General features: G+C 41.0%; 2 protein-coding genes and 1 long non-coding RNA gene across 4 annotated transcripts in view; 2 read left to right on the top strand and 1 right to left on the bottom strand.

Annotated features, from left to right (window-relative positions):
* Positions 1–201, top strand: part of PHOX2B (paired like homeobox 2B) — a 2,729-nt gene extending 2,528 nt beyond the window's left edge. Inside the window, exon 3 of the mRNA XM_068188953.1 lies at positions 1–201. This exon is cut by the window's left edge and continues 395 nt beyond it. Coding sequence (XP_068045054.1) covers positions 1–61 — 61 coding nt within the window. The 3' untranslated portion in view covers positions 62–201.
* Positions 202–5,559: 5,358 nt separating this feature from the next.
* LOC137473157 (uncharacterized) lies at positions 5,560–9,070 on the top strand. The gene is made up of 3 exons (XR_010998629.1): positions 5,560–5,961; positions 8,139–8,265; positions 8,894–9,070. It is a non-coding gene; the product is annotated as an uncharacterized lncRNA (long non-coding RNA).
* A 10,980-nt stretch (positions 9,071–20,050) lies between these two features.
* The window catches only part of LIMCH1 (LIM and calponin homology domains 1), a 175,323-nt gene continuing 168,207 nt past the window's right edge, over positions 20,051–27,166 (bottom strand). For both annotated transcript variants that reach the window (XM_068188951.1, XM_068188952.1), the window contains 3 exons: positions 26,579–26,687; positions 25,595–25,697; positions 20,051–23,089 (listed from right to left, as the gene is read on the bottom strand). In XM_068188951.1, coding sequence (XP_068045052.1) covers positions 23,064–23,089; positions 25,595–25,697; positions 26,579–26,687 — 238 coding nt within the window. In that variant the 3' untranslated portion in view covers positions 20,051–23,063. The remainder of the gene's footprint in view (positions 23,090–25,594; positions 25,698–26,578; positions 26,688–27,166) is intronic.

The raw sequence follows: 27,166 nt of genomic DNA, 5'->3' as shown, positions 1-27,166 counted from the left end.
CTCCTCGCTGCAGCGGCCCGGAGGCACCAAAGGCAGCCTCGTCAAGAGCGGCATGTTCTGAGCAGCGGCGGCGGCGGCGGCGGCGGCGGCCCCTCCCGCTCATTAGTGTCCGCCGCCCTCCCATAGCGATGACCAGGGGCCCGGGCTGCGCCGGGCTCCGCGGGGCAGGGACCCCGCGCCCCCACGGGGGGCCGCGCCCGGCTCCCCTCGCCCCCGGCCCGGCGGCGGGGCCGGCCCCGCAGCGCCTCCGCCGGGGCGGGGCAGGGCGGCCGGGCGGGGGGCGCTGCGCGGGCGCGGGGGAGCGGCGGGCCGCGGGGACTGTGCCCGCGGGCGGCCCGGCCGCGAGGGGGAGCGCCCTTCTCGCCCGTGGGGTTTTTAAAGTTCCTTTTCACGGTCAGCCGGAGGGACAAAGCGTCTTCTTCCCCTCCTCCCCCGCCACCCTCCCGCCGACCCCGGCCCCGCGCCTGGGGGTGGTTCTTCCTCCACCGTCCGGTGTCACTGTCCCTCCGTTGGGTCTCTCCGTTGCCGCCGCCGCCGGCGCCCTGCCGGGTTCAGCTCTGACCCGGCGGCCGCTGCCGCTTCCCGTACCGCGGATCCGGTCCCTGCAGGGCCCGCGCTCCTCACGGAGGGCGGCCTGTATTTATTATTAATTAATTATTATTAATTATTATTATTACACGGTCTACGCAGTTTTTAGGCATCTCCGTTAGGGTTTTCTAATTTTATTTTACAAGGCACAAACTATAGGTCTTAGTTGAATGTCGCCAGGTATGCTTTCTCTTTTTCCGTGTCTTTCTACAACTGTGTTCTGTGACTCAACTGTATAGTGTTAATATCAGTACAGACTTGTCTAGTTGACCGTATAAATAATGTTTTCCCTTCTTGTAGTCTCTATGGCGTGTCTTTATAGAGAAATAAGGTTCTCACGGGTTCAGTTCCCTTTGCGTTTAGAGAGACCAGGTTCAGGCAATTATATATATTTTTACTATTGGTTGCATGTCGTCTCATTTTTTTCCTTTTCCTACCTGTTGGAATATGTTTGTGAGCATAATGGTCATAAATTATGTTCAGGGTTTCCAGATTTATTTATATGTGGTTAAAATGAATGCTTCTATTTAAAAGGGGAAATATTTCTACATGTGCATATAGTTTTCCAAGAGTGTACCATTAATTGATTGTTGATAATAAAAGCCAAAAGCAAACATAGTTACGGTGCTCTTCTGACTTCTTGATAGGGCTTTAGTTGGGGGGAGGTCTCAGGGTTATTTCTGAGAGAGATCCAAGGCGCATGTCGCAGAACCTGAACTGTGTTACCAAGAGAAGATTTGCTCAGTAGCATCAATCTCCGTTATCATCAGGACGACCATAACTGCCCGTCCCATCATTACTGCCTAATTGTGCCCTTATTAATTATTTGCAAACAGGCTGATTGGGGGGAGAAGATGTGTCAGATTTGACCTTTTGTCACTACCTCGGAAACTGGAGATGGACAATATTAAGCGATATCCGTTAAAAGGAAAACAAACAGAGCAAAAACCACAGGCCCGGTTTGCCAGTGGGCGCAGCATCCCGCAGAGAGCCTTCGCCATCCCTTAGACCCGCAATTCTGCTGGAATCCCTCTGCCGACACCGAGGGCAGAAGGATTCCAGCAGAAGTGCTGGTCACCGCCAGGAGCCACCCGGCGGCCTCACACACAGGGACTGGGCTGCGTTTAGCGCCCGGCAGCGGGAGGCAGCGGGACGGGGCAGCGCCCGGCCCGGCCCGACGCTGCCGGCTGCGGTCCTTGCCCCGGCGGCTCCCCCGAAGCCGGAGCGGGCGGCGGGGCCGATGTGCCGGGGCCCCGCGGCACACGGGGTAGCTGAAGACACCCAGCGCTGCCAAGTCGAGCAGGCAACCCGTTCCGCCGAAAACCCTCAGGCAAGGACAGGTTCCCTCCCCGAGAAGAGCCGGGGTCGCCGCTCATCCCGGTGCCCCCTGCCAGGGCAGCTCCTGAAGCCGGGCACTCGCGGGTTCGCTGCAAGGGCGTCGGGGCAATGAACTCTGTCTGACTCTGGCACAGTCCGTAGGAAAAAAAGAAAGAAAGAAAAAAAAAAAAAAAGCCTGTCGTTTTGGCAGAGAAGCAAACTTTGCAAGGACCTTGTCATCTTCAGGGTGCAATATCTGCATGGCTGCATGGCTGGGGGGCTGGGGAGAGCACGATTAAAAATGTGGCAAATGGAGCAAGTGCTGTTTCACTAATAAAGTACTTGAAACATCACGTTTAAAATGCTACAATAAAATATGCAGTGCATTTTCGGGAGGAAAACAACTTGAATGCATTTTTTGAATATGTGTTTTGTTCTATTGTGGGCAGATTTTGCCATTTTACTTTTTCTTCCAGAAGTGATTCTAAGATCTAAGAATATCTTTGTTAAAGTAAATGGACTGCCTCTAGGAATTAACCAGCTGTGGACTGCTGAGCAGTTCTGCTAACAGTGATCTACATGTAAAGGTTTTCCTGCTGGAGAAGCTGCAGTGCTCAATCTGCTTTACCATGGCTGAATCAACCTCTGAGCTTTTAGAGAAGATCAGACCTGTACTACCAGTAAAGCAACCAACCAGCCAAGAGTGATTTAAAGATATCTCTCCTGGACAGGCCTTGCTGTGTGAAGGTGGTGAGGTTAGATTTTATGGCATGCAGTTGTGCTTTGAAATCATCAAGGGATGACAACACACTACTATTTTTTGGCCAAGTTCACTATTTTGCCTGCTAAAACTTGGGATTTATTTTTAATACAGAGGCTTCAGCTTCCTACAGTGGATCTGGCTGGATCTATCTGCTAGACGTCTCTTCTCACTCTGTAAATTGGTTTGCATTTTGATCTATCTTCTTCCTGGTAAGTTAAATAGACCGTGATCTTTACATCTCCCACAGTCCCTAAGGCTCAAACTTCTACAAATTTTCTAGACGTGGAACCACTCTCTCCTGTTTCTGAAGATGCCTTGCAGAAGGGATACTAGGATAGAACCAAACAGTGCAGTGTCTCTCTCAATAATGGTTCATACAGCGCTAAGATCACCTCTGTATTTCTGATCACAATTTTCCACTTAGGTACCTAAACTTATCATTAGTCCTTTTTGGAGACTTCTGTTCTGTCACTGACCCATAAATCCTTTCCCAAGTCACCGCTTTCCATATTCTGGTCACCCCCACAGCAAGGGGAACCATGGGAGGCCTGAGGCATATGGCACTCCTCATTTGTAAGGACCAGTGGGCCCGTGGCAGACCCATTGGAATGGTAAATTCGTCAACCTTCGTGATTGCTCAGTCAGGTAGAAATGGATGGTTTGAAAATATACAATGTTTACTTCTCCTGCCTGTCTGAAAAGGCAGGAGCTTGAAAAGGAGTATCAGTTAAATAAATAACCTAAGGAATGTTGCTAGAGGAAGGCCATGGAGTACCCAGTAGGAGCCCAGGCAGGAAGAGGATGCCAAAAAGCTGCTTACCAGTGGTACCAGTGAGAGCTGAACAGGCAAGATGAACCTTAACACTAAGAGGTGCTCTGGGGCTCCCAAGGCAAGGAAGTCTAGACAAAAGGACCTAAGAAGCAAAAAGATGCTCCAGTAAAGAAATGAATGTAGGGGGTTTTATTTTTCTTGGGTTTACCCCCTCACATTGTTCAAATAAATGATAATTCATTATATAATCCAACTCATATTCAATATGAACATATTGCATTTTGAAGAGTTCAGAGGTAAATTCACATTGTGTGTTTGGAACAATTTGAGTATTTCAATGTTTGCTCTTCTAAATACCAAGAGTTAGAATTCAGGTCTAATGTTGAATTTGGCTCTCGCTCACACTTTCACTTCCTTCTCTCCAATACTTGAATTAAAAAAATAATTCCTGATTGCAGTATGAATCTTGATGGATGCATGACAATGCAAACATTAATTTTCCTGCTAAGGAATATCAGGCCAGCATACAGGAAAACTAAAATTAGTAAAAACAATCCCTTTCAATGATAAGTAAATGTGACTAAATTGTTTAATCTTTATACATTTGCACTTATTTAATAGAGTTATCAAACTACTACCAACCAATAGGAAAATGAGATATCATGAAAAGTGCCAGTGTTCCATCAGGATGTATTTTTTTTTTTAAATATTCTTTTCCTCCCACCTTTTTTTTGACATTTTTGAAGTGTACCTGGCAGGAATCCCCTGAATGAGCCTGACCCCAGTCAAGGCTGTCAGCTTACTGCTGTGATCTGGAGCATGACCTCTTTCTGAAGTCAAAATCTGGGGTTTCTTTACATGGAAAGCATCCTCACTGTACAGAGGGGGAATGGGACACAAAACTCTCTGTTAATTCCTATACACCTATAAAACTTGTACCTGTCAGTAACTGTCGATGCACATTTAGCATGAATCATTAAAAGTCAAAAAACATTAATGTATAGATTACCCTCATTATCAGTAAAGCAGATCAGCTCTATGAAGTCTATACATCAATGGGAGATGAAACTTTCTATTTCTGCCACTAATTTAATTTGCTCTTTTACAAGCTATTACCCAACAACTGCTATGAAATAAACTGGTGGCTTCAACCCAGGTGCTACTAAAATCTGGTTCCATCTTAGAAAAACACCTTTGTCCCTTGTGCTTCACACAACAGCTCATCATGTAGGCCAAGGAATGATTTGAGAGGAATACCATTTTCTTGGTATGTGGGAAAATAATCCAGAAACAGCTCAAGAAATTTTAGCCATGAAAATAAAGCTCACGCTTTCATATTTTAGGATGAAAATTTACTTTGGAGAGAGGAAATACTCTTTTGGGCTGATCCTTGTCATGACTATCATATCAACAGGAAATAAAAATATTTGCACTTAAAAATAAGAATTATTTCATACTAGTATGATGGGCTAAGGCCTACTTATTCCCATTTCTTTCTGAAAGGTAGTAAGGGAATTCCAGTGACATCTCTTGCTGCTTCAAAGAGTGCTTAAATTACATTTGAAGTCTACCAACAGTATTAGATAAAAGTTCTACTTGGAAAGTATGAGTGAGCAAGTACAAGTTCAGCCTTTCCAGCAGTCTGAAATCTAATGTCAGCATTGAGGCCTCTATCATCAGGCTTAACACATGGATGGGATCTTCAGAAGCATTCACTTCAGTATTGTTTCACAGAAAGATGTCTATAAAAATAGAATCAATATATTAATTTCCCCTATGAGGAAAGCCTATCTGGGGAACAAAGCACACATTTTATGAATTTCTGTGGTTATTCATTACAGAAAAGAAGTGCAGATTGTGAAGCCCGTGGCTAAGAGAACTGGTCATCTGGCATGGGCATGGTATTCAGGAAAGTTTGGGTTTCTCCTTTCAGAGGCATGCATCACCCAGAGCACCCAGATGGAGCTTGGAGACTCAATGCCTGTGAAAGGTAATTCACTTTTTGAAACCTGAGAGTCCCTGCAGCAGTGCCTGCCCAAGGACATAGCCACAAACATCTGTGCTTCCAGGGCTCTTAAATACCTATGTATGGTTTAGAAGAGCAGGGAGTAGGGCTCGTTCACCTTGAGCCATGGCAGGAAGCAGGAGGTTCATGCAGCCCCAGCTGTCTACACTTTCCCACCTCACTGCCTTTTTTCCTGATGAGAAGGGAGCTGAAGCTGAGCTACCTGCAGCCAGCTGTAGCACTCAGCAGTTACATTCTGGGGCTCATTTCCAACAGGAGCCAGGAATAATCTCTTCCCTCCTCCTGCTTCTTTGTGAGTAACCATGAACAGGCTGGGTTGGGCTCAGCACTGACCTGCTTTCTTTGTGCGATGCTTTGTGCAGCTTTCCACCACTGTGACTTCCTGGGGCTTGTAGGACTCTCTTCCAGAGAACCAAGAAAGAATTCAGCTTCAGTGAGTACTTGTGTGTTTGTCTTGGCTTTGCAGATGGGGAGTGACAGCAGAGTTGCTACAAGGTAGAATTTTTCATTTTCATTGATGTTTATCATAACTATGTTAGTGGAATTCAATGCAATGTACAGTTACACAGATACACTCCACAGGTTGTCCCAAGCTGCAGATTAGTCCTACTTTTTTTTTTTTTCAGCTTAAAGAGTCTGACATTACTGTTTGAAATAATCTCAAAACAGTATTGTAAGGAGAATTCAGAAGATCTTGGCCCTGTCTTTATTTCACAATATCAAACTGTTTTTAGAAAGAGCTACCAAAATATTTCTGCTCTATTACCTTCAAAAAAGGTTACCAAAAGGTATAAACTCTGAAAATAAGAAGTTTAGGAATCTCCACAGATAATATTGCAAACAAAACGCTGCCACAACTAGCATGCAAATATCTGAGGAACTCATTTTAATGATAGTCATACACTTTATTTAAAAACTGTGTCTCTTCTCTTCATTTTTAATACCAAAATCTCCTTACATCTGGAAGAAGAGGTAGTTAAAACTCTATCTGCTGCTACTGCATGCACTTGTAATGCATTATGTGACAGCATATCTTGGAACAGTGATGCTTTAAACATCGAAATCTAATTATCACTAGGACTATCTCTATGGAGACAAAAAGTTAGATAAACATGGTGTGGGTGGTTTTGTCCTGCTGCAGGAAAAGAGGATGCTCTAGATGGATATCTAAGTCCTTCACTCCCATCATAATCAATTCCCACTGGGAACGTAGCACTCCTAAAGTATTTCTGGCCCAAGTCACTGACTATCAAACCTGGTGCCATTCACAGGACAGTGGTAAGAAGGATCAAGGGCACATATCATTCAAGAGAAGTGGAGAAGTTATTTGAATTAATAATTGGTATTACTCAGTGCTGTACTGTATAATACTAAGTATGAATACTAAAATACTAGAGAAATTAGACCAGTCCCTTCAGGTTTTACTGATGTAATCTCACCTTTCAGTGACTTCATCACTTGATTTCCTTCCTAAGCTGGTTAGGAAGAAAAAAAGGTAGGATAATAAATAACAGTGTAATTGTTTGATTCCTGACTTACCTTAGCTCAGAACCAGAAAAAGGGGACACTCCCAGTCACTAGATAGTCAAACTGTAAGGCTCATTACCACAAGATTGGGTTGATGTGAAGATTTTAACTGAATTCTGAATAAAACATGAGCTCTTAAGTAAGAATATCTGGGTGGTACAGCTTCAGTTAATAAAATATTCTGAAAGATTTCTGACATAAACCCACCCATTTCAGGGTGGAAGCCAATCTTCACTTATTGAAGATGAGACCTTTGACAAAAATGTTTTACCAACAAATTTCTTGTGTGTTCTTGTCAATCAACTGTTGCTGTTCAAATCTAGAAATGGATGCATGAACAGTAGATCACAAGTCTTAGGCTGTAGTCCACTCCTTATTTCAACATTCTAATAGCAAGTCAGAGTGTGCCCTGCCTGCTTTCCCTCATTTATGTGTTTGTATTTTTGTTTGGTAATAGTCCCTGTTATATTTGCAGTGTCAACTTTAGTCCTGGCCACAGTATATTCCACAGCTGAAGTCAAATAAATCTTCAAAAGTGATTAATTTTTCCTATTATTGCTGATTACTTTCACTGATCAATACTTTCACTGGTGTATACCACTAATACATTTAAATGTCAATGTGGGAATCAATTAACCTCAATTTTTTCTTTTCAAAGATCATGACATTTTGTTGTTGTTGAAATTTTAGAATATATACACACAAACTTATGGCTACATTTGTCTTTAAAATTGTCCAGAATGATATGTACAAAACCTCATAAGTATAAAATGCTTTTAAAGAATTCTTACAAAATATTTAAAAGGAATAAAAATGAAAATATTTAAACACATAAAAATAGGCATATTAAACCCTCTGTAAATTCTAAACCCAGTCATATGTGAATTGTGAACAAAAAGGGGTTTCTCTAACCAATGAAAAATATTAATGATACAAGAGAAGATTCAATTATATAACTGTGTATTGTAATTCTCTATGATTTATAAAAGGCAAAATTCAGATATGCTATACAATAAATTATCATTACGGCACGACTACACTTTGGTCTAATAGAATCCCATTATTTAGAAATGGAAAAAAAAAACCCATTAGATTATAGGCTTAATTCCCTGTCAGTGCTGAGGCCACTGCTCTTTCACTCTCAGGCTTGTCTATGTGAAAGCTGCTGGTACAGCTGAAGAATCTTCTTGAGCAGGTAGACACACAGAAAGGCAAGAGGAGCTCTGTGTTGATGTTAGCACTCCCATGAAGGAATAAAAATAGCTGTAGTGGGTAAATCATCTTAATCAATAGTTTTAAAGAAGAAAAATCTGTTAAGATCTGGAGGGCAAATATCCCAAAATGGCAACACACACCAGCATTGACAGTATATGAGGATTAAGGGTCAGTGGAAGCAAAGCCACAATAGTGCTTTAAAATGAAAATGGTCCTAGCACAGCATGAAGAGCCTTGTAACATACCTGAATGTATGAGATTTTTTCTGGACCTACAGCTGTTGAGAAGTTTCAGCAAATACTGGTTTCAATGGGATCTACTCAGCATAACTTTTAAGAATAAAACCACACATTGCAAATCACTTAGTTTTATCATGAAGCTGAAATGAAGTAGGAGGAGAAAAGCTTATAGGCATTTAATTGGGGTAGCAGGGAAGAGACAGATACAACAGATTAATTTCCCAAATCCCCCATCAAAATTATACCTGTTGTGGGCAGAACAGGTGAGAGACCTTTAAAGACTCTCCTTTCTGAGTCCTCAGGCCAAGGAGAAGGTAAGGGGGAAATGAGCTGCTATTTGTCTCTAGAGGACTCTGATCTCACTGAAACTCAGCTGTGCCAAAACCTCTCCATGGCCTGCAAGTGCAGGCTCAGAAACTCCTCTGTGTCTCTTTTGCATTTCCCAGATCAGTTTAGGTTCTGTGCTCTCCTCTTCCCCCAGTGATAACTTAGCCACCAGGGATGTGTTTTCTGAGGAGGCTCCTTCGGCATGGCAGTTTCAGGCAGGGGAGAACTCAGATTTCAGCTGGGAGTGTCCTGCTATCCAGGAGGGAGTCATGTCTCTCAGAATTTTCTGCACAGAGGTAAAAGCTGAGACATGTGTCTTTAGAGTTGTGTTGGGTTTTTCTTACAGGGGACAGGTGCACTAGAAATGCAATTCATTCTCCTCCATATTAACTATTTCTTCTGTCGCAGCAACCACAAATGGCAGCAGGGCTCCAGGGGATTGTCCAACAGTGCATCAAACCTGCTTTTACATGTCACTTGTTTGCTTGTTGGGGTTATGAATTGTCCCCAAGCAGTTTTTTTTCATGGAAGCCATTCAGTTCTCTTTTCCATGAGCGCCTGGTCCCTCTCTTTCCCCCAGGAACCCATCTGCCTCACAGTTTAGGGAGTTGCAATGACAGGTGTCAAAATGCCCAGGTTTTGCCATCACTGCCAACAAGCCTGTGCTGCTGACAAAACCACTGCCTCATGCTCCTAGGAGCTGTGGAAGAAAAATTTGCTTTTAGCGGAAGACTTCTATTTGTGGATCATTAAAAGTGATTTGTGACTTTGACAAACTGGGCGTTAACCATGCTGCTGGCTGTTGAACAAAGATATTAAAATTATTGCTTATTATCAGTGGCAAAGCTGTTGAGAAATAAGTTTTCTATTACTATGTCAGGAGGCACAAATTGCTTAATCACTTGTGTCATTGAATGAGACTAACATTAGTTATAAAAGCATATCAGATACTGCTAATCAGTGCAGCTCCAGAGGATACAGTATTTCAAAACTCACATCAATTTCATGCTCTAAGAAAATAACTTCAAAATGTTTTTTTTCTATTTAGTTGCCAGAGTGTATTTTAAAATTTCTAAAGTCCTGGGTTGAATAGTTGACTCACTAGCATACAACTCAAACAAATGAGATATCACTGATGGAAAACTGATGGAAAAGAAGATTTGAACAATTATACAGAACAGATAAGCCATTAGCTTCTCCCAGGACCTAATGATGAGCTCTGCAGGATCATTCTGGCTACAGCCATAATTAAAACTCATTCTGAGTCATTCTGTTGCAGCAGTAAACACTAACAAAAAGGGAATCTTTGGCAACCTCCAAGCAAGGGAGGACTAGGATGAGAGTGGTGTCTGACACAAGTAGGACTGAAATATTTTTGAAATATAAAGCTATAAAAAAAGAATTGGCATTTTATTACTATTTTATTTAACAAGCTACTGTTTGGAAGTAAAATCACAGCTGAATAAAGACTTGAACATGCTTTTCTACCTTGTGTCACCTGTGGGAAGGCCATTATTCAATTATGCTAAATGTGCTATATTATTCTATTTATCCCATGCTTAAATTACTCAGCTGTTTCAACCACACTCTTTCATCCTGTTGCTTTAATTAGTTGATATATGTCATCTCTGTATTTGACCTCCTTCAAGGAAGCTGCATTTTTGCACTGGTTTCTTTTTTCCAGTTGAGAAAAAGATTTTGTGATACATGAAGTGCAAACTCCGTTCCAGGTGACCAGTTTGTTCAGTCCATCTCAGAAGCTCCTTGTGAAGTAAGAAGATCTGCTAGGTCTGTGCTACCAAAAGGAAACCATTATGACTATTTATTGCCATTCTGGGCCCCTTTAGAATTACAAACAAAATTGCTTTTAAACATTCCAATTTACAAAGAATAGGCATACATGCAGAAGTGTTCCTAGCTGTAGGCTCGTTGCTATTTAAGCAATCCCAACACAGTCCTCAAAGCAGGTGGCCTCCCTTTTGGCCACCCCACTATTCTCAGGAAACAATTCAGCTTCTACTGGTAGAACACTATACGTAGACTCAGTAGAACTGGCTCCTGGTTTGGCACAGTTGGTCAGAGTTTTGCCTTCAAATTTTCTGTGTTCTGTCCAAAATGTCATTCTAAATTGCCTTCCCAATGGCTTACCTCTATGAAACATCTTCTTTATCTACAGTACTATGTAAATTTTACTACAATGGCCAGAGTTAAGAAAAACATTCACTTTTATAACACTTTTTCTGTGTTTTGCCAAATCAAATATTTGACTAATCAACAGCACCTGTTAACATGCCAATAACTAGATAAATAAACCTAATGCAGGCTAAATATATTCTGTAATCCAGAGGAGTTCAGAGGGACTTTCTGTTATCTTTAAAAGTGACCAAGGGGAGCATGAGGAAAAAACAAACATGAAATGAACCCACCTAATGGAATCGTCCCTGCTCTAAGATATACTTTTAAAAGTTAATTACTATTTTTTAAAAACTTTGATGAAAATATATGTTTAGTTTAATTCTACTTGAAATAATTCAGGTAATCTTTTTTCAGAAAGCAAATTATTGCTGTGGCCGCACAGGTCAAATTATTTCCCAAAGTAATAAGCTTGGCAAAAAAGCCTATTATTTCAATTCTTGAATAAGGACTCCGTTCACATGTCTAATGCCCTGTGTAAGAGAATTAGCAGAAACTCATCTCAGTGTGGTTTCAAAAGAGGAAACTAAGCAGACAGCCTTGTTAATTTAGCATATAGACTTGGAATAAAGTACAACATCCATCATCTCTTGAAATTCAATTAAAAATTGGTCTTGTGTCCAAGGAGAAGGAGCCAATTTTCTGCTGGAAGCAGAGTCTTGGAAGATCACTAAAATCCTTAATGGTTCTTTCATTGTGGGAGCCAATGGGAAAGAAAAACCAGCTTGGGAGTTCAAATTACCCCTCACATTAAATGCTACAACATGTGCAATCTTCAGTTTGGGCCTGTTGCTGTTGATGCAATGCTTTCTGTCACCCTGCACACACAGGGAATTCCAGCTGTGTGTCTCTCCTGGTCCTTAAAACCTTCCCATGTGCTACTGGATGCTGCAGCAATGCTGAGGAGGCTTTTGCATGCAGGGTGAAACACCCGTCCTTACCATATGTCGTGAATAGTTCTCGTTCTCTCACAGTAGGTTTCTATGTGTGATAAAAAGATGCTTGCAAACACACTGAGATTTAATATCTGGGGAAAGGGAAGCCTGAAAATATGTTAACAAGATTTTCAGCATTAAACACAATTTTGTTTCAGATTTCAGCTGTTAACCATCTTAATTTGTTTTGCTTTTTACTCCAGTAACATAATGCTAATACACTCTGACAGCTTGTGACTCCACGCTGAGGAGGTTTCGCAAACCAATCTCTTTACTTGAAATTTGATTTACAAAGTGCCTTAGTCCTTTAGCTGTATGGCAGCAGTCATCCTCACAACACTTGCCATGACTTAAAGTAGGAGCAAAATCTGGGCAGTTTTTCCTTGTTTGTTTGTTTTGTCCTAGTGAAGGATTCACCGAGATGAAAGAATCCTTTTAACTATTTAATGTTCTCATCCATCAATAAATATAAAATACTGCTAAGCAATGTCTGGCTAAGTCCAAAGGAAAGGGTGGATTTTTTTGTTTTGAAACATGTATTAAAATTCTGGTCCAGGCAGCATCCATGCAGTTTATTTCTACACTATTTGTTTTGATGAGCTGAATATTTGGATCAGCTGATCTAACAATTAATGCACAAATCTTTTGGATTCCAGGTACTCCTTCCAGCCCAACTTAGCTTTGGCTACTCCTCTCCAGCAGGAAGCTTAGGTTACTTTCAGGGTGCTTATCCTACATACAGCTGCAGGTGACTGCTAAGCCAGCAGGACCACTTGTTCAGCCACCAGCCAGCCCCAAGCTTGTGCCCCAACCATCATTTTCCTGGGAAATAAGCTTCTTGACATGTAGTGGAGTACATGAAGTGGCACATCATACCACAAATCACTGCAGAACAGGCAACAAAAACAACAGATGACCACAAACATACAGTCTCAGAGGCAGCCCCCCAGGCTGCTGCCTGCCCTTGGCAGGCGCACTCTGCCACATACATGTGACTTGTATGGAGCATATCCTCCTGATTTTGTGAAATCAAATTTCACATCCCAGCCTCCTGGCAGGTATGTTACATAGCAACCACCTCCAGAAGATAAGAACCATGTGGACCATTCCTTTAAGTCATTTTATAATTAACTGGAGAAGCTGATTTGGCACCAAAACTTAGGGAAAAACCTTTTTTAAATTTCTCCTCCAGCAAATAAATATTTAGATTTTTTTTTACAATTATTTTACTAAGATAAATGTCTGTTATTCTCCAAGCAGAAGGTTGTGGGAACGGCAGTGTGGTTGTTTCCATCTCTCCTTCCCCATAGATGAGAGATATGAAGCCAAGGTAACATCATCCAGCTGAGAAGTCAATCTTGTAAAGAAGACCAGAAAATAAACACCAGTTCCTGCCCCACTGTGGCAGGCATCACTCATGAAAACAATCTGCTTACAGCTTTTAAATCACCTTTCTTCCAGAAAAAGAACATCTTCTGCCATCTTTTCTCTCAAAAGGGCGTTTCCCCAGAAGGGTTCAGCTTGCCTCTCTCGGCTCCGAGCGCAGGAAATGATTTGCCAACGCCGACAGGACTGTGCTCCCAACAGCAGCGCCTGCACGGCGATGCTGCGCTGGCTCCAGCCAGCCAGCTGCTCCTGGGGGTCTGCTGTAGGCAGGGCAAACTGCTGCTGCTCTGTGTGCTGTGCTTCTAGACAGACTGACTCCACAGTGATGGGCTTCTTGCTCTGGTGATTTTTGCTGCAGAACTCAGATAAATTGGCCATTCTGAACTCCACAGTCACTATGCTGTAGTCCCAGTAGCAGGTAAATGCATGAAAAATTGTTTGGTTTGGTTTTCCTCTGAGCTTCAAGTGCATTTATTGTCAGGTTGTAGGCTAAATCAAATTCACTAGTGAAGACATTCTTTCTCTGCACAAATTAAATGGATCTGTGACCCATGTATCCATTTATAAATACAGGTGAATAGTATTTTTCTGTCTCACAGTGGTGTTTTTTAATCTGATTCAACTAACAATTGAAAAGGGCTCCACTATTTTCTGGTGATAATGAGCTTTAAAAACCTGAGAAACCTATGCTTTCACATAAGACCAGTGGCTCTGTACCTTGGGGCCTGATAATGATGTCTGCGTATCTGGAAGTGTGCATCAGGTATCCTTGAAAATCCAGCTGCTTCCAAGCCTCTGACATTTGGTACTCATGTATTGTGGCACTCAAAATGGTTCAAAATCTAGTCCAAGTTATTTTTTATTACTGCAATTATAAGGAAGTAATTGATATTTGTATTTAAGCTTCAGCTCAGTACTGTCAAAAGAGACACATATTGTCTTAAAACTGTAAATAAATAGAATGGTATTTATTCCTTGAAGAAAAGTACTATGGCAGCCTGTAGAGAGACGTCTTCTTACATTTGCCTTGCTAGCCAAAAGGTTTTAATAAAGAGTCTCAGTGCAGCATGCACACATCTTTGCCACACTTGGGCTGCTCCAACCATCTTCTTAAGTACCCATTTCTGCTAGAGCACTCCCCAGCAGGCAGGGCTGCCCTGTTTGCAGGAGTCCTTCCAAAGCCCACCGGGCAGCAACGCTGGTTATTTTACAGCCCTTCATTCTGACTACACATGCACAGGAAGCAGCTGGGAAATGCTGTATTGATCAACTGAAGAAGAATTTCTTGCTTAAAAAAATCGAAATCCCAGCATCTGAGGGAAAAAAATTGAAACTGTCCGCAGCAGATGCACAGCAAAGGTGCAGAGAGCACAGCAGGGTCCTGAGCCCCGTGGGGCTAAGCTGAGTGGGCAGCTGTGCAGAGCTGGCTACAGCCAAACGAGTCTCCTGGCAACCTGGGATGTGCCATGGGGGCACAGCTGGATTTAACTGGTGTGCAGAACAAGACTGAGAAACTGGTTATGTCCTAGGTTGAGAACAAGAGGCAAGAAGTGCTACAACTCCACCATTTACCTTTTGAGAGCTTAATCCTGGTGGAAGTAGTTTTCCCAAGACAGATACACAGTTCCTGGAAGTTAGGATGCATGCGTCTTCTGCATCCAATGATTTATTGGTCTTTTCATCTTACCTTGCCTGTATCTGGTAGGAACTAAAATTGATCACTTTTTTCATCAAAGTTTACCAAGTACAATGTAAGTCTTCAGCTCCTGGGGTGACAACACATGTGCATTATTGTCAGCTGGAAGTGTGTGAAAACAGCCATGTGCTTGAAGAGCCTTGATGCAATAACAAGAAACATATCTACATGTTTAATTGTATTCATGCTGTAAGCAGATTTTAGGCATTCAAGATAGAGATATTGAGAAAAACAAGTATCAAGTGATTGTATTCCATCATAAACTGTTTATTTGAACCTACACCTTGTTCAGTTACTTAACTATTAACACACAGCTCCATGTGAAAAAATACAGCTTTGAGGTTATTGTACCATCTATATCAACTTGAAGAAATGCAATGACTGTAAATGTCACTGTACATAATCATGCAGGCCTTTCCCCCATATATAAACCCAACTGCATGGATGACTTGCAGCTTGTGCAAATGAAAAGCTTGCTCCTTCCCCTTCATCGCCCACAATGAAAAGAATCACTGCAAAGGCAGTGCCACCACCTGAGCTCCTTGGAGTTTGGTTTTTCCAAAAGTTTCTCTGAAGTCCATTGTCTGAAAAGATGATTTAATGAGGTAAGCCTTGCAATGAACTACAAGCACCATCCTTTTCTGTATAAAATGGAGTGCAGGGAGGCCATCAGTTGCCTGTGATGATTTTGATTCACCACTGTGCATTGCCATCAGGTGGGGTATGCTGGCCCTGGTGTTGCAGAATATTGTGGTGGATGGGCTGCCACCACAGGAAGAAAAGTCAGGTGTCATTTTTTTGAAAGTTGCTTTTAAGTTTTGATTATCAAATCATAAGTAATTACACTGGACAGTATCATCCAGTCAAGTGTATTCAGAGGAAAAAAAACCCTTAAAATTGCCTCTTTGCTAATGACAGAAGGATATAAAAATATCAATCAACAGTTCTAGGAGAAATATAAGAAGAAAGCTACAAGAAAAAAAATTGAAAGAAATAAATACTTCTATTTATCTAAAAAGATATTAGGAAAATGCAGCTATTTTTCCACCAGGTAAACACAGCTGATCTACAGCAAAATCTTCCTGTGACTTTCTACATTGCTGCGGGCAAAAGCACATTAGTCACTACTTTTGAAAGAGATAATGGCTTTTCAACTGCTGTGTACCCCGGTGTATCTGTGACAAATGCTCTGAGATAAGTTTGGCAGAAGCAAAGTGGAGGGGATTAGAGTTCAGGATGGTTGATTGGCCTCTGCCACTAATTCCCAGCACTGCAATCATCACATGGATGCACACTGGACATGTAGATAGTATTCCAACAGAAATGGTTGGAAGTGGGTTTGTGAGGCTGCAAGTTAATTTTAAAATTCAGCTTCAGTCCACTGGAACAGACTTGTAATTTTATCAGTTAGTAGCATAGATCACCTCTTAATGTCATCCTACCTTTTTGAAAATAATAACAAGATACAAAATGCATTTAGGAGTATGGGTAAGATAGGTGTAAACTGGCTTCTTTTTTACACAGAGTGCCGTTCTTCCATCCATCCATGTAAAACTCAGCTGAATGCCTGTGAATACTTAGAACAAGATGACAGAATGCATTTTACAGGTCTATCTAACACTGTTTTCTTCACATTTAACCTATCTAAAGCCTAACTGGGACATGGCTGGGCACAAAGGTTTTGCAGGAGTCATGTCTGGCTTCAGTGCAAGGCTTTTCCTCTCCAGATTCTGTAAGCAGTGTCTTCCACTCCCTAGAGACTGTGGCAAACCATGACCACTTCCCTCTGCCCATGAATGGTCCCAGTATAAACCCATGGAATCAGGAAGGGCACAAAAAGCATCAAATATGAGCCAAGCCAAATGTTTTCTAGAAAACCTCCAGAACATCAGTTCATGAAACAGTTCAGAGAGCTTCACCCTCAGGCTGAAACTTATCTGAGTGTTATCATTGTGTATCAGTCAGGAAAAACTTTAGGACCTGCTCATGCTGCAACCCAGTCTACTTCACTACGTTAGTATGAATTAATACACCACACAAATGCCAAATCACTCACTGGAATTCATTTTTCCTAAGAAAAATTTGCAATGAGATTTGAAAAAAAACCCTACATTTAACATCTTTTGGAAAAATAGCCACTTTGTTCTCACCTGGCAATGTTTAGATGTGGCCCCAGGAAAGTGCATTTGGAGGTGACATCCTCAATTTGAATGATAGGGATATATTGCTATATTGAGGATTATTTTAACACCTCCTTCAAGTTGCACACACTCACAAAGTTTTACAAACCAAAGACACCCAAAGAGCTCTTGGCCACTGAAAAAAGGGGATAGCCATTGCAAACCCCCAAGCCCAGGTGCCTGGAACAGCAGTTCCAACACTACTACATGTAGTTTCCAGAGATGTGGATAACATATCTCTGTTTCTGTGCTTGTAATTGGAGTGGTTTTGTCTATAAGCAGATGTAATAGAAAAAAAGGATTTTTTGAAATCTTGCTTTCTTTTCCCATTTGATCAATTCTATTATTTCAAGGAAAGATTTGCAGTTTGGTTAGTTTAGATTTAATTTCTAGACTCATGACTGTCTTCTGCAGGTTTTAACCAGCAGGTCATCTGCTTAGGAAAAAATACATCTCTGAACTATGGATGTGGCCTTAGCTAAGAGAATTTACAGTGCATCATGTGCAGTGAAGCAGATGGGCTCTATGGATGAGTTAACAGTGACTTGTAAGATTATCTTAAATAATGGAGTTTTTTTTTCCTAAATGACTTAAAACCCCATATGCTTTGGGGTTTACCTAGTTTCACTAGCTACTCTTGCAGAGCATGGGGCATTTCATAAGACCTACAGAGCAGGCACTCCCTCTTTCATGTTTAACTCATGCTACATATTATAAAAAACATGAACTATAAAGTAGACACCCCCCACAACCCCTCAAATACCACCCCCCTGCTGTACTGTAGGAGGAGTCACATCCTGTCCTGTACCTTCTATCTCCTGTTTTGGGCTCTTATTACTTGAAAAACTTGAGCAGCTTCCAGTTTAGTCATTTCCCCTTATCAGGAAATTCAGATGAAATTACATTCCTACCGGAGGCTTTTAAACTGTATAGGAGACCTGTTTGCCTTTACAGGAGATTTATTTTACTGACATTTTTGTTTTCCCATCCAAGTGATGGTCATCTGCTCATTTCGTGCATTCACAACCCCTTCTGATTTTCACTGCAGATGTGTCTCTGTCATCTTGTCATTTTGTCATCTTGCCATTTTGCTCCCCAGTTACTCAACCTGGTAAAGGGCAGGCTTCCACTCTGCAAATGTTATTGAATAACTACTTGACCAGCCACCCATTAGCAGGAAGGGGACCCAACAAGACCCGTACCTAAAGCTAATTTTCTGCACAAAGTGGTAGTTGCCAGCTTTTAACTATGCTCCAGAAGAGTTCACTGGATCAGGATCAATACTCACAAGGTAAGCAAGCTACTGATGTTCATCACCTGTACCTAGAGCCTCCTGCAGCTACCAGCACCTGTCTGTGCTCACTGATGATGATCTCTGCACCAAAACACCTGCTAAGGAGAGAAAAAAATGAGCAAAACAAAGTGGGTTGGATGAAGGAAACTGAGCACTTGTCCCAACAGCCTATGATAGGGGAAAGGAGAGGGATGGAAGCATCACACCTGGACAGGATGTAGAGGAGGCACAGAGCTCTCCTGGGGTGCCATGCACACATCCCTCTTTGTCTGAGGTATCCTCTGCTCCGATGTTTGAACGTCAGCTGTAACAGCCCACTCCTCTCTCCCATCACCTCCAATTTCTCCCATTTGCTCTGAGTTTCATCCCACTGCTCAACAAGCCAGTGTCCTCTCACGGGGCACGTCAAGGCCCCGTTAGCACTGTGGTTTCCCTCGGGGCCCTCCAGGTAGCCTTTGCTACCTGCAGGTGAAGGTCCTGGGGAGGTGACCCAGTGACACAACTCCCCATTAAAAGGTATTCAAAATTATTTTGTCCAGTGAATGCACCCCCAGTGGCTCCCTTTTGGGATGATAAATGACTGTGCAGGTCACATTCACTAGAAAATAATAATAATATTACAAAAAATCATACCAGGATTGCCATCGTTTTCCCTGGCTCATAAGGGTCACAAACAGTGTTTGTCTGTGTGCCAAGCAGCCTTGGTGCAGAGTTGCTGGAGCAGAAATCGCTGCCTGACTGCCTCCAAATCCAGCCTCAGAGCAACCTCCAGTGGCAGCGAGCTGTTCCCGCAGACAGGGCACTGCTGGGAATCCCAGCATGGCCCTGCCACCAGAGAAAATGCTGGCCTCCATGGACATGCAGGAATAATGTATGACCACCACCACTGCCATCAGGGAACCAGGATAAAAATGAATGGAATGAATGAATGAATGAATGAATGAATGAATGAATGAATGAATGAATGTAAAAAACCCTAAATTGTCTGTACATCTCCATGACTCATCTAACAGCTGAGATGCTCTACTGGCACAAACCCAAACTCGTCATCCACTTAAGACCCAAGTAAAAAGTAGGAAAAGGGGCAGTTATTAGTTTAAAATTTTGTGAGAACTTTCTGCTGGTGACTGGACAAGTCACACCCTTGTTGCAATTCAAGGATTAGTGAGATACCTCAGCAAATGCAAAACTAAGCACAAACTGCAGGATCTTTGCTATGTGGAAATAGAACTAGCCAAGCACATATTTATCACTGACATATATAAAGTGCTTTGTTGAGTGAAGGTCTGAACCACAGTCCACCAACACTGATCAAAGATCTGAGGACTTCGGGTTCGCCTCTCCACAGAAAGCCTTTTCTATTCACTTTTTACCACAACAGGCACACATGCTCTTGTGAATAGAGGGCTACAGCTTTCTGTGGCAATACAGAGTGTATTTTGCCATCTCAGCTATGTATTTTTTATTGTCTCATCTCATACACTAAGTCCTGGGGAACACTGACAGCCAAGCCCAACCAAGGAGAAGCCTCTACTCTGCAATCCAGGTTTACGCAATAGAAGTTAGCTAGAATAAGTAAAATCAACACCACCAAAGGTAATCAACATTTTATTTATAAACATACATTTACTATAAAAGCTGTTGAGTTTTAGACAAGTTTTCCTAATTTCCAGAGGCATTTTAGAATAAATAAAATAAAGGGAAAATTAGCATAATTGGTATTCAACATTAGCCCCAGCTAGGAGAGCAATCCTTGTCCCTGAATGGACATGCAGATAAGGATGGTCCCCTTCTGGTTCACCAACCTTTACAACATTCACTGAAAACTACAGATGTACTGCATCAATAACACTACATAGCAAGAGTAAGGAAAAAATACACCATGAAAATGGGCTTGTGAAATACAGATGGGTTATGACATCTGTTCAGGTTCTCTGAAGTAGGAAGAGGCTACATAAATTCCAAAACATCTAAAACCCATTACATATATTGTACTTGCTCAGTAATAATAAATCTTTTTTTTTGCAACAAATACATTTACATTGCATTTCAAATGTAGGAAAGCATTAATTTTTTTACGTGCTCAAAGTTCCTGATTAGAAATGTATCATCTTAATGTGTTTAAACTGGAAAAAAAAAGAAAAAAAAATCTTAGACTGAATGAATTTTCCCTGTAAGATTCCAGAGGGAATATAAAATCAAACATAAGAAGTTGGCAAGTATGATTTAGAAAACTCTTGAAAATTATTCTGTGCTGGTGAATGATGTTCATTAGGGGAAAAAATCGTCATCGTTGAGCGCTGCTTCATTTCGCTTTGAGTACAATCAACTTTACTAAAACATGCATATACAAAACTATCTGATAGACACTGGGATCAATTTCTAAGCAGCTCCAGAGCCCCAGTGATGTGTCTGCGATGCAATATCCCTCCCCCCTCTTTCATGCACTTTATCCCAGCCATGCTCCTAAGCCCTTTGGGCACTTACCCCTACATGAATGAGAAGCGGACCTGACCTCTGAGACAACCAACCTGTGATACACTTGGGAACTGATTAGCACATCTATCATGTGGGTGAAACAGTGCTAGAGACTCATATCAAATAGATACACAAGCATGCACAGTCTCATTTTAAAATTAGGTTCAGACATGATATATTTCCATATCCTTAATGCAGTGTATGGAGTTATACAGATGTACCACATTAGTTACGAAATCTGCTTCTTGAATTTCCATGTTACACATTCTTTGTGGGAAAATGCCATAACAACCACAAGCAGAGAGTAAGCATCCTGGTTATCAAAACCTTTTAACAGTAAATCATGCAGGTGGTTGATCAAAATATAGGATATCACTTTTAATTCCAAAACATTAGTCTAATTTATTTTAATTTTACTTAAAAATATTCCCCAGGTGAAATCCATGAAAGACTTCAGCTTTTTGGATTTATTGCATCCATAAGTCATTGCTGACTGTGTGCAACAGCTTTGCATTTTTCTAAGGCACAATATTAAGGAAGTAACATATAACTTTCCAGCAGATAGTCACAATGTCCTCCAATGACATCGCATGTGTGTGTTTGATGACATTCAGTTTTACATGGTTATGCAACTGACATGCAAGCAACTGTCTAGCATTTCAATAAATAATTGCCATCTAGAGAACCACCCAGAATTATTGCTTCCCTAATAACCACTTCATTTCTATTTACCAACACATCAAAAGATGACAGATATGCACGTAGATAAAAGAAATCTCTATTAATTTAGTTTTATAGTGGTTTTAAGGCAGGAAAATACTTTTTTCCCTCCATTTAAAGATATTTCCAATAACTGTTTACCAAAAAGTGCTAGGATATTTTACAGTTGCAATACATTCCCTAAGTTTGTGTATTGTAGATACCTGTTGAACCTCTGTTTCAATGAGCTGCTGGAGTAAGGAGCACATGCTTAATCAAAGAGCACAAAGGAAAACTGTCCCAAACACAGGCAAGGTATTTTTCTGCCTGTGGCTCCAGCCTCCTCCCTGCCCATCTTCCACACTTCTGGGTTTTGCTGACTATTTTTGGATAGTGGATGGAGAAACACAGGCTCAAGGATGTCTAATTCTCTTCCCTGGGGGGTACCCAAACCACATCTCTGCATGAGATTTCAACCAAGTGTAATGTTTGGAAGTGAATGAGCAGGTGTCCAACCCACTCAAATCAATTGGCAAGTTACAAGCCAAAGAGAAAAGCTTCACCACAGCATCAAACTGCAGCTCGGAGACCCACAGCTCCGCTGGGTCTGCCCGCTCGGCTGCCTCTTCCCCACATCACCTTTCATTGAGTTTAATAACAATTCAGGCTGCTGGACTTACTAAGAATTGATGGGAATTTTTCCATTGTTAATGGTATGCAGTCTTTAGGTTTAATGAAGAAATCTTTATTTTTGAGAATATTAAGCTATAGTCATGAACATTACTTGAGGTACACAAACAAAAAATCCTATGACTAAAGGTGCAATAATTTATTTGTTTAACTTCTACCCTCCCTTGAAGGTAATATAAACAAAAAATGCTTCAGAAGTACAGGATGTATTATCAAACTAGTCTCTGTATAAAAAAAGTTATAGCTTCAGTTATAACAGAGAAGTCATGCTGTAATGTTTAGTTTTTCAAATGCACTGATTAGATATTATCTCAAAATTACTTCTCAACTCAAGTTGGCATATTCTATAAAGGTTCTGTAAACTTAAACTGTTTAATTGCTAGAAATATTAAAACAAAACAGCTTTATTGCATGTTTATTCTCTTATTACTTTCAAAAGAACAAGGTAATAGACTGGGTATCATAAGCATACCTGAAAGGTGGTTTTGCTTTTTTTTTAATAGTACTTAGGCTTTGCCTTCCCAAACATGGTCATACATATTTTGCACATTTCTTAAGGAAGCAAAAACCAACATATTGCATTTCAAAGGAGCAGGTGCAGCTTTTTGTGAGTTTTTAAAAATGAGATGAGAGCCATCACGTCCATGGATTCAAGCTTTTACAACTGATTGTCTGGAGGCAGCCGATACATATGAGAAGAGAGTTCATTCTTGAAATTTATTTGGACTGAAAGTCATGTCACAATGTAGTTGGCTGTCCAGCAGCTAGGTAAAACAAAACCAAAACAAGTAATTGGTTACAAATTAAAAAAAAAACAAAACAGACTTTTCTTTACATGATCTTCACAACTCAGAAAAATGTACCTGGAGCTATATATATATTTGTGCCCTGTTTTTTCTTTCTCCTGCAAAGCTGGGGCAGTAACTACTACAAAGATTCATCATAATTCCAGTGGAAATTCACTGCCACATGTCGAATGCATTCTGCATGAAGTTTTATCTTATTTTATGCCCAAAGTACTCGTGTGTATGTTTATTTCAGGCTCTGAAGTGGAAAAATAGTAAAGGACTGCTGAGTCATCTTCAGCTGGGTCTAGTTTGTGCTACCTGGTACTACAGTCTCCTTGTGTTATTTGGCCATACAGGGAATCTCATGAATTTACTTCTTGCCTTTGACTTTGACACTCATCAACCTGTGACCATTCCCTGAGTTTGACATTGACTAGAGAACTTCCTTCCTTGTGAGGTTTCATTGTACAGAAACAACCTACTGATAAACACCCCATCCACTTTTATCTGAAAACCAGAAACATTTTGGACCCTGGACCACTACATAATCCTTAATGCTTTTCTAGTCATCTTTTTTGATGATTTATTTTGAAACAGAATAATCCATTTTTTCAGATAAGCTTCTGGGAGCCAAATTATTTCATCAAGATGTCCATAAGTGTCTCAAAACAATATTGACTAACCCTAGGTCAGTCAGAGACTTCTGCCTACTGCTGCACAGGTTTCAGATGCAGTCATCGGGGCAGGAAGGCACAAGCCATGCAATCAAATAATTGATTTGATATTTTGCATTATTATTCCCAGAACTGAAAGGCCAAACACTGACATGGCACCAGTTTATTCTTAATTTCAGGTGTGCAGTGTAGCAAATTTTAGTTAAAAAATAGCAACTAGCAATACTTGCAGTTCTATCAAAAGCAGTCCATTTGAATTGTCAACAACAGTTACTGTAGCCTAAATTCAACTAACTGGATTTTGAGATTTTGCATGACCAGTGGACGCAGCAGGAATAGGTAATTTGTTGCAAAAATTAAAAAACCCTTGCCATAATTATTCTTCAGTAGCCATACATTTTCTCAAAACCTATTTCCTCTGTCACGGACTTGGTTACCATTCTGCTGGGTATATACAAATGCAAAACATTATTGCATGAAACACTGCACACAGCTCTGTAATGCATTTTCTAGTTAACTCTGCTGTAGAAATGGCCATGGAGAGAGTGATTTCTACAGCATATAAGCCGATAATTTATTCGAGCCTTTATCTATCCTCAAGGGACACAGATTTTTGTTTAAGCAAAAAGGACTAAGAAGAAAAGGAAATTACAACTTTTATACCTTCCTCCCTTTTTTGTGTAAAGCCGGATGTGCAAATCTGCATTTTAAGGGTCAGCACCTCATCCACATGAGAAAGGTTTACAGTATTAAGGGAAGGGAAAAAGCCATTTCTAAATATTTCAGGTTAAATAATAAATAAATAAATAAATAATCATCTTAGCAGACTTTAAGAAAAAAAATCGCCAAAAAAAAACCAGTTATACAATAGCACCCTCTAGCTCTGCTGATGGAGAAGTATCTCCTTCCTGAAGCACCAGAGCAAAAGTACTCATTTTTCTTCTGGCAGAGGTAAGAAGGTACCTTTCCTACTCCTCAATTTCTACAGCCAGTGCTTTTGAGAGAGGGCAAGGGAAATAGTAAGCAAAAAGAGCTCTAGATGTCCACTTACCAGTTCAAACTGTAGGCAGTGAGTATATCAGATAATATTTAACAGGAAGACAACAATTACTCTTATTGTTTTGCATCTTACTGTTTCCACAAGATGGAAACCAGCATGGGCACTGACCATCACTGGTGACATTGGGGCGAAGTCAAAATGTTCTAGTAATTTGGTATCAGTCACAGGAATCCAGGACTTAGAAAGACATTTAGGTGACCTGCTCTAAGGCAGTAAAATCACAAAGTTTTCTTTCTGACATGCAATTGTCTGACTCATTCTTCAAAATTTATGGCAAGCAACACTATTTAGCACATATCTGGGGATACCACCACAAGGATTCACTATGAGTTACAGAATGTTCTTAATATTTTACATAACCATTTTGTCCAAAAAAAGGGAGGCCTAGAGATTTAAAAAATGGGAACTTCTCCAAACATGGCCCAGGGTCCTAGATTGGGTAGAATAATTTACATTGTCTCATGTGATGTGAGAGATCCAAGCCTCCGGGTCATGCAATATGTGTGCACAGTATAGGAGTTTATGTTTATGCACAGAAACAGCCTTTAATTCTAATAGTGGTCAGCAGAGATTCTCTGGGAAAATTTAAGGGGCTTGGAAATATTTTCTGATATGAGAAAATCATTAAAATGGCATGGGAAGACTCCTCTTCCCATGGTGAAGCTACGCCTGTGTTGGAGCCGGACAAAGCCACCAGTTAAAATCGTGGCCACAGTATTGTCGGAGTTCCCAGTATTTGGTACTTACTTCTGGATCGGATGTAACAATCGTTGCAGTTAAGAAGACCATTTCTAATCCTGACATCTGTGCCACTCGCTGCATCTCCCAGCTGGCCCTTGCAAACGCCACACTGTCAGTTGAAGAACAGAGAAAGTAAGAGAGACCATGCTCTACTATTTATCACAACTCTTCCCAAATTTTTACTTTTGTTTAAGTATTTCTTGGAATGGTGAGAAAAATACCCCCCTAGAACGCAGCCCATACTCCTGGGGAACACTGCAAACCAGTAAGAGGGTTTTTACAGAGTCAAAAGTGTTTAGGACTGGATTTCAGCAGCCTCTGCTTACACAGAAGTGAAGCCTAATTCTTGTATGGGACATCTGACTTTGAGACTGCATTCTGGAGGCAGGTAAATTGTGATGGATAAAGTTTAAAGAGGCCAGAGATTTAGTCTGAGTAAATGTCTAAAATCAAAAAAGTCTTCACAAATGTCTAATATCAATTGAGCCAGAGATAATGGAAACGGATACTTTCTGGTTTCTCTAGAAAACATTTCAGGTTATTTCCAAACTGAAACAGTCAAGAACAGTCAAGAAATATTTCTGGTAAAAGCCAGAATACACCATTCATTCCATAGTCAAAGCTTTCTAACCATGGGGCAGATCAAAGATGGCTTTGGGAGTGATCATGCTTTTGGAAGGAAAAAAAAACACCTAAAAAACTCACAAGATAAATAATGCTATATTTAAAAAACAGTGAGTACAATAGAAAAATTATACGATGCTTCCCCCGTGTAAGTAAAGAAGCTAAATTTGCTTGCTTGATCACAGGTTTTAGTCCAATTAATGTGTCTGACTGCAAAATAACACATCAGTTGTGTTATTTCCACTTCTTTACAAACATGCTCAGACATAACAACCATGTAATACCCTGGTCCTCTCAGTTTCACATCTACTCTCTACTTGCACTGTGCATGACTTGAGGTTTTTCTTAATAAAGCAAGAACCATACCCTGAAGCACTGAATATGGAAATAAAGACCAAGTGTTTCAATAATCATGGCAGCTCCTTTTCCAAGAGGGAGACCACAGGTAGAACAAAGCTTCTTCCCGCTGACAGACCTGGAAGACAAACATGGCTGTAAGAACACTGCAACTGATGCTAAAATGAAGCCAAATATTTAGATAGGTTTATCAAGAGAGACAGAAAGGGAGGAAGGAGCACTGGAGGGTTTATATAAATACACATTGACCCTTCAGCCATGTTACTGAATCCACCTGCAAGTCTGCCTTAGAGATAAGCAAGCAAAGGGCTTAAAATCCTTAATGCACAGCAACTCAGACATATTTCCCTGCCAGTCTGCTGTGCTAGATCAAAGAAGACGCAAGCCTCTTAACAGAGGCCTGTGTGCAGGGAAACACGCCTGTGGATTCACAGAAAAAAGAATGGTTAGGGTTGGAAGGGACCTTAAAGATTATGTAGTTCCAACCCCCAGCCAAAGCCAGAGAACCTTCCACTAGACCAGGTTATTTAGAACTCCATCCAACCCAGCCTTTAACACCTTTAGGAATGGGGAGTCCACAATCTCTCTGGGCAATCT

The sequence above is a fragment of the Anomalospiza imberbis genome, chromosome 4 (assembly GCF_031753505.1).
Source record: "Anomalospiza imberbis isolate Cuckoo-Finch-1a 21T00152 chromosome 4, ASM3175350v1, whole genome shotgun sequence".
In the NCBI taxonomy this organism is placed as follows: Eukaryota; Metazoa; Chordata; class Aves; order Passeriformes; family Viduidae; genus Anomalospiza; species Anomalospiza imberbis.
This window is presented reverse-complemented; position numbering and strand designations above follow the sequence as displayed.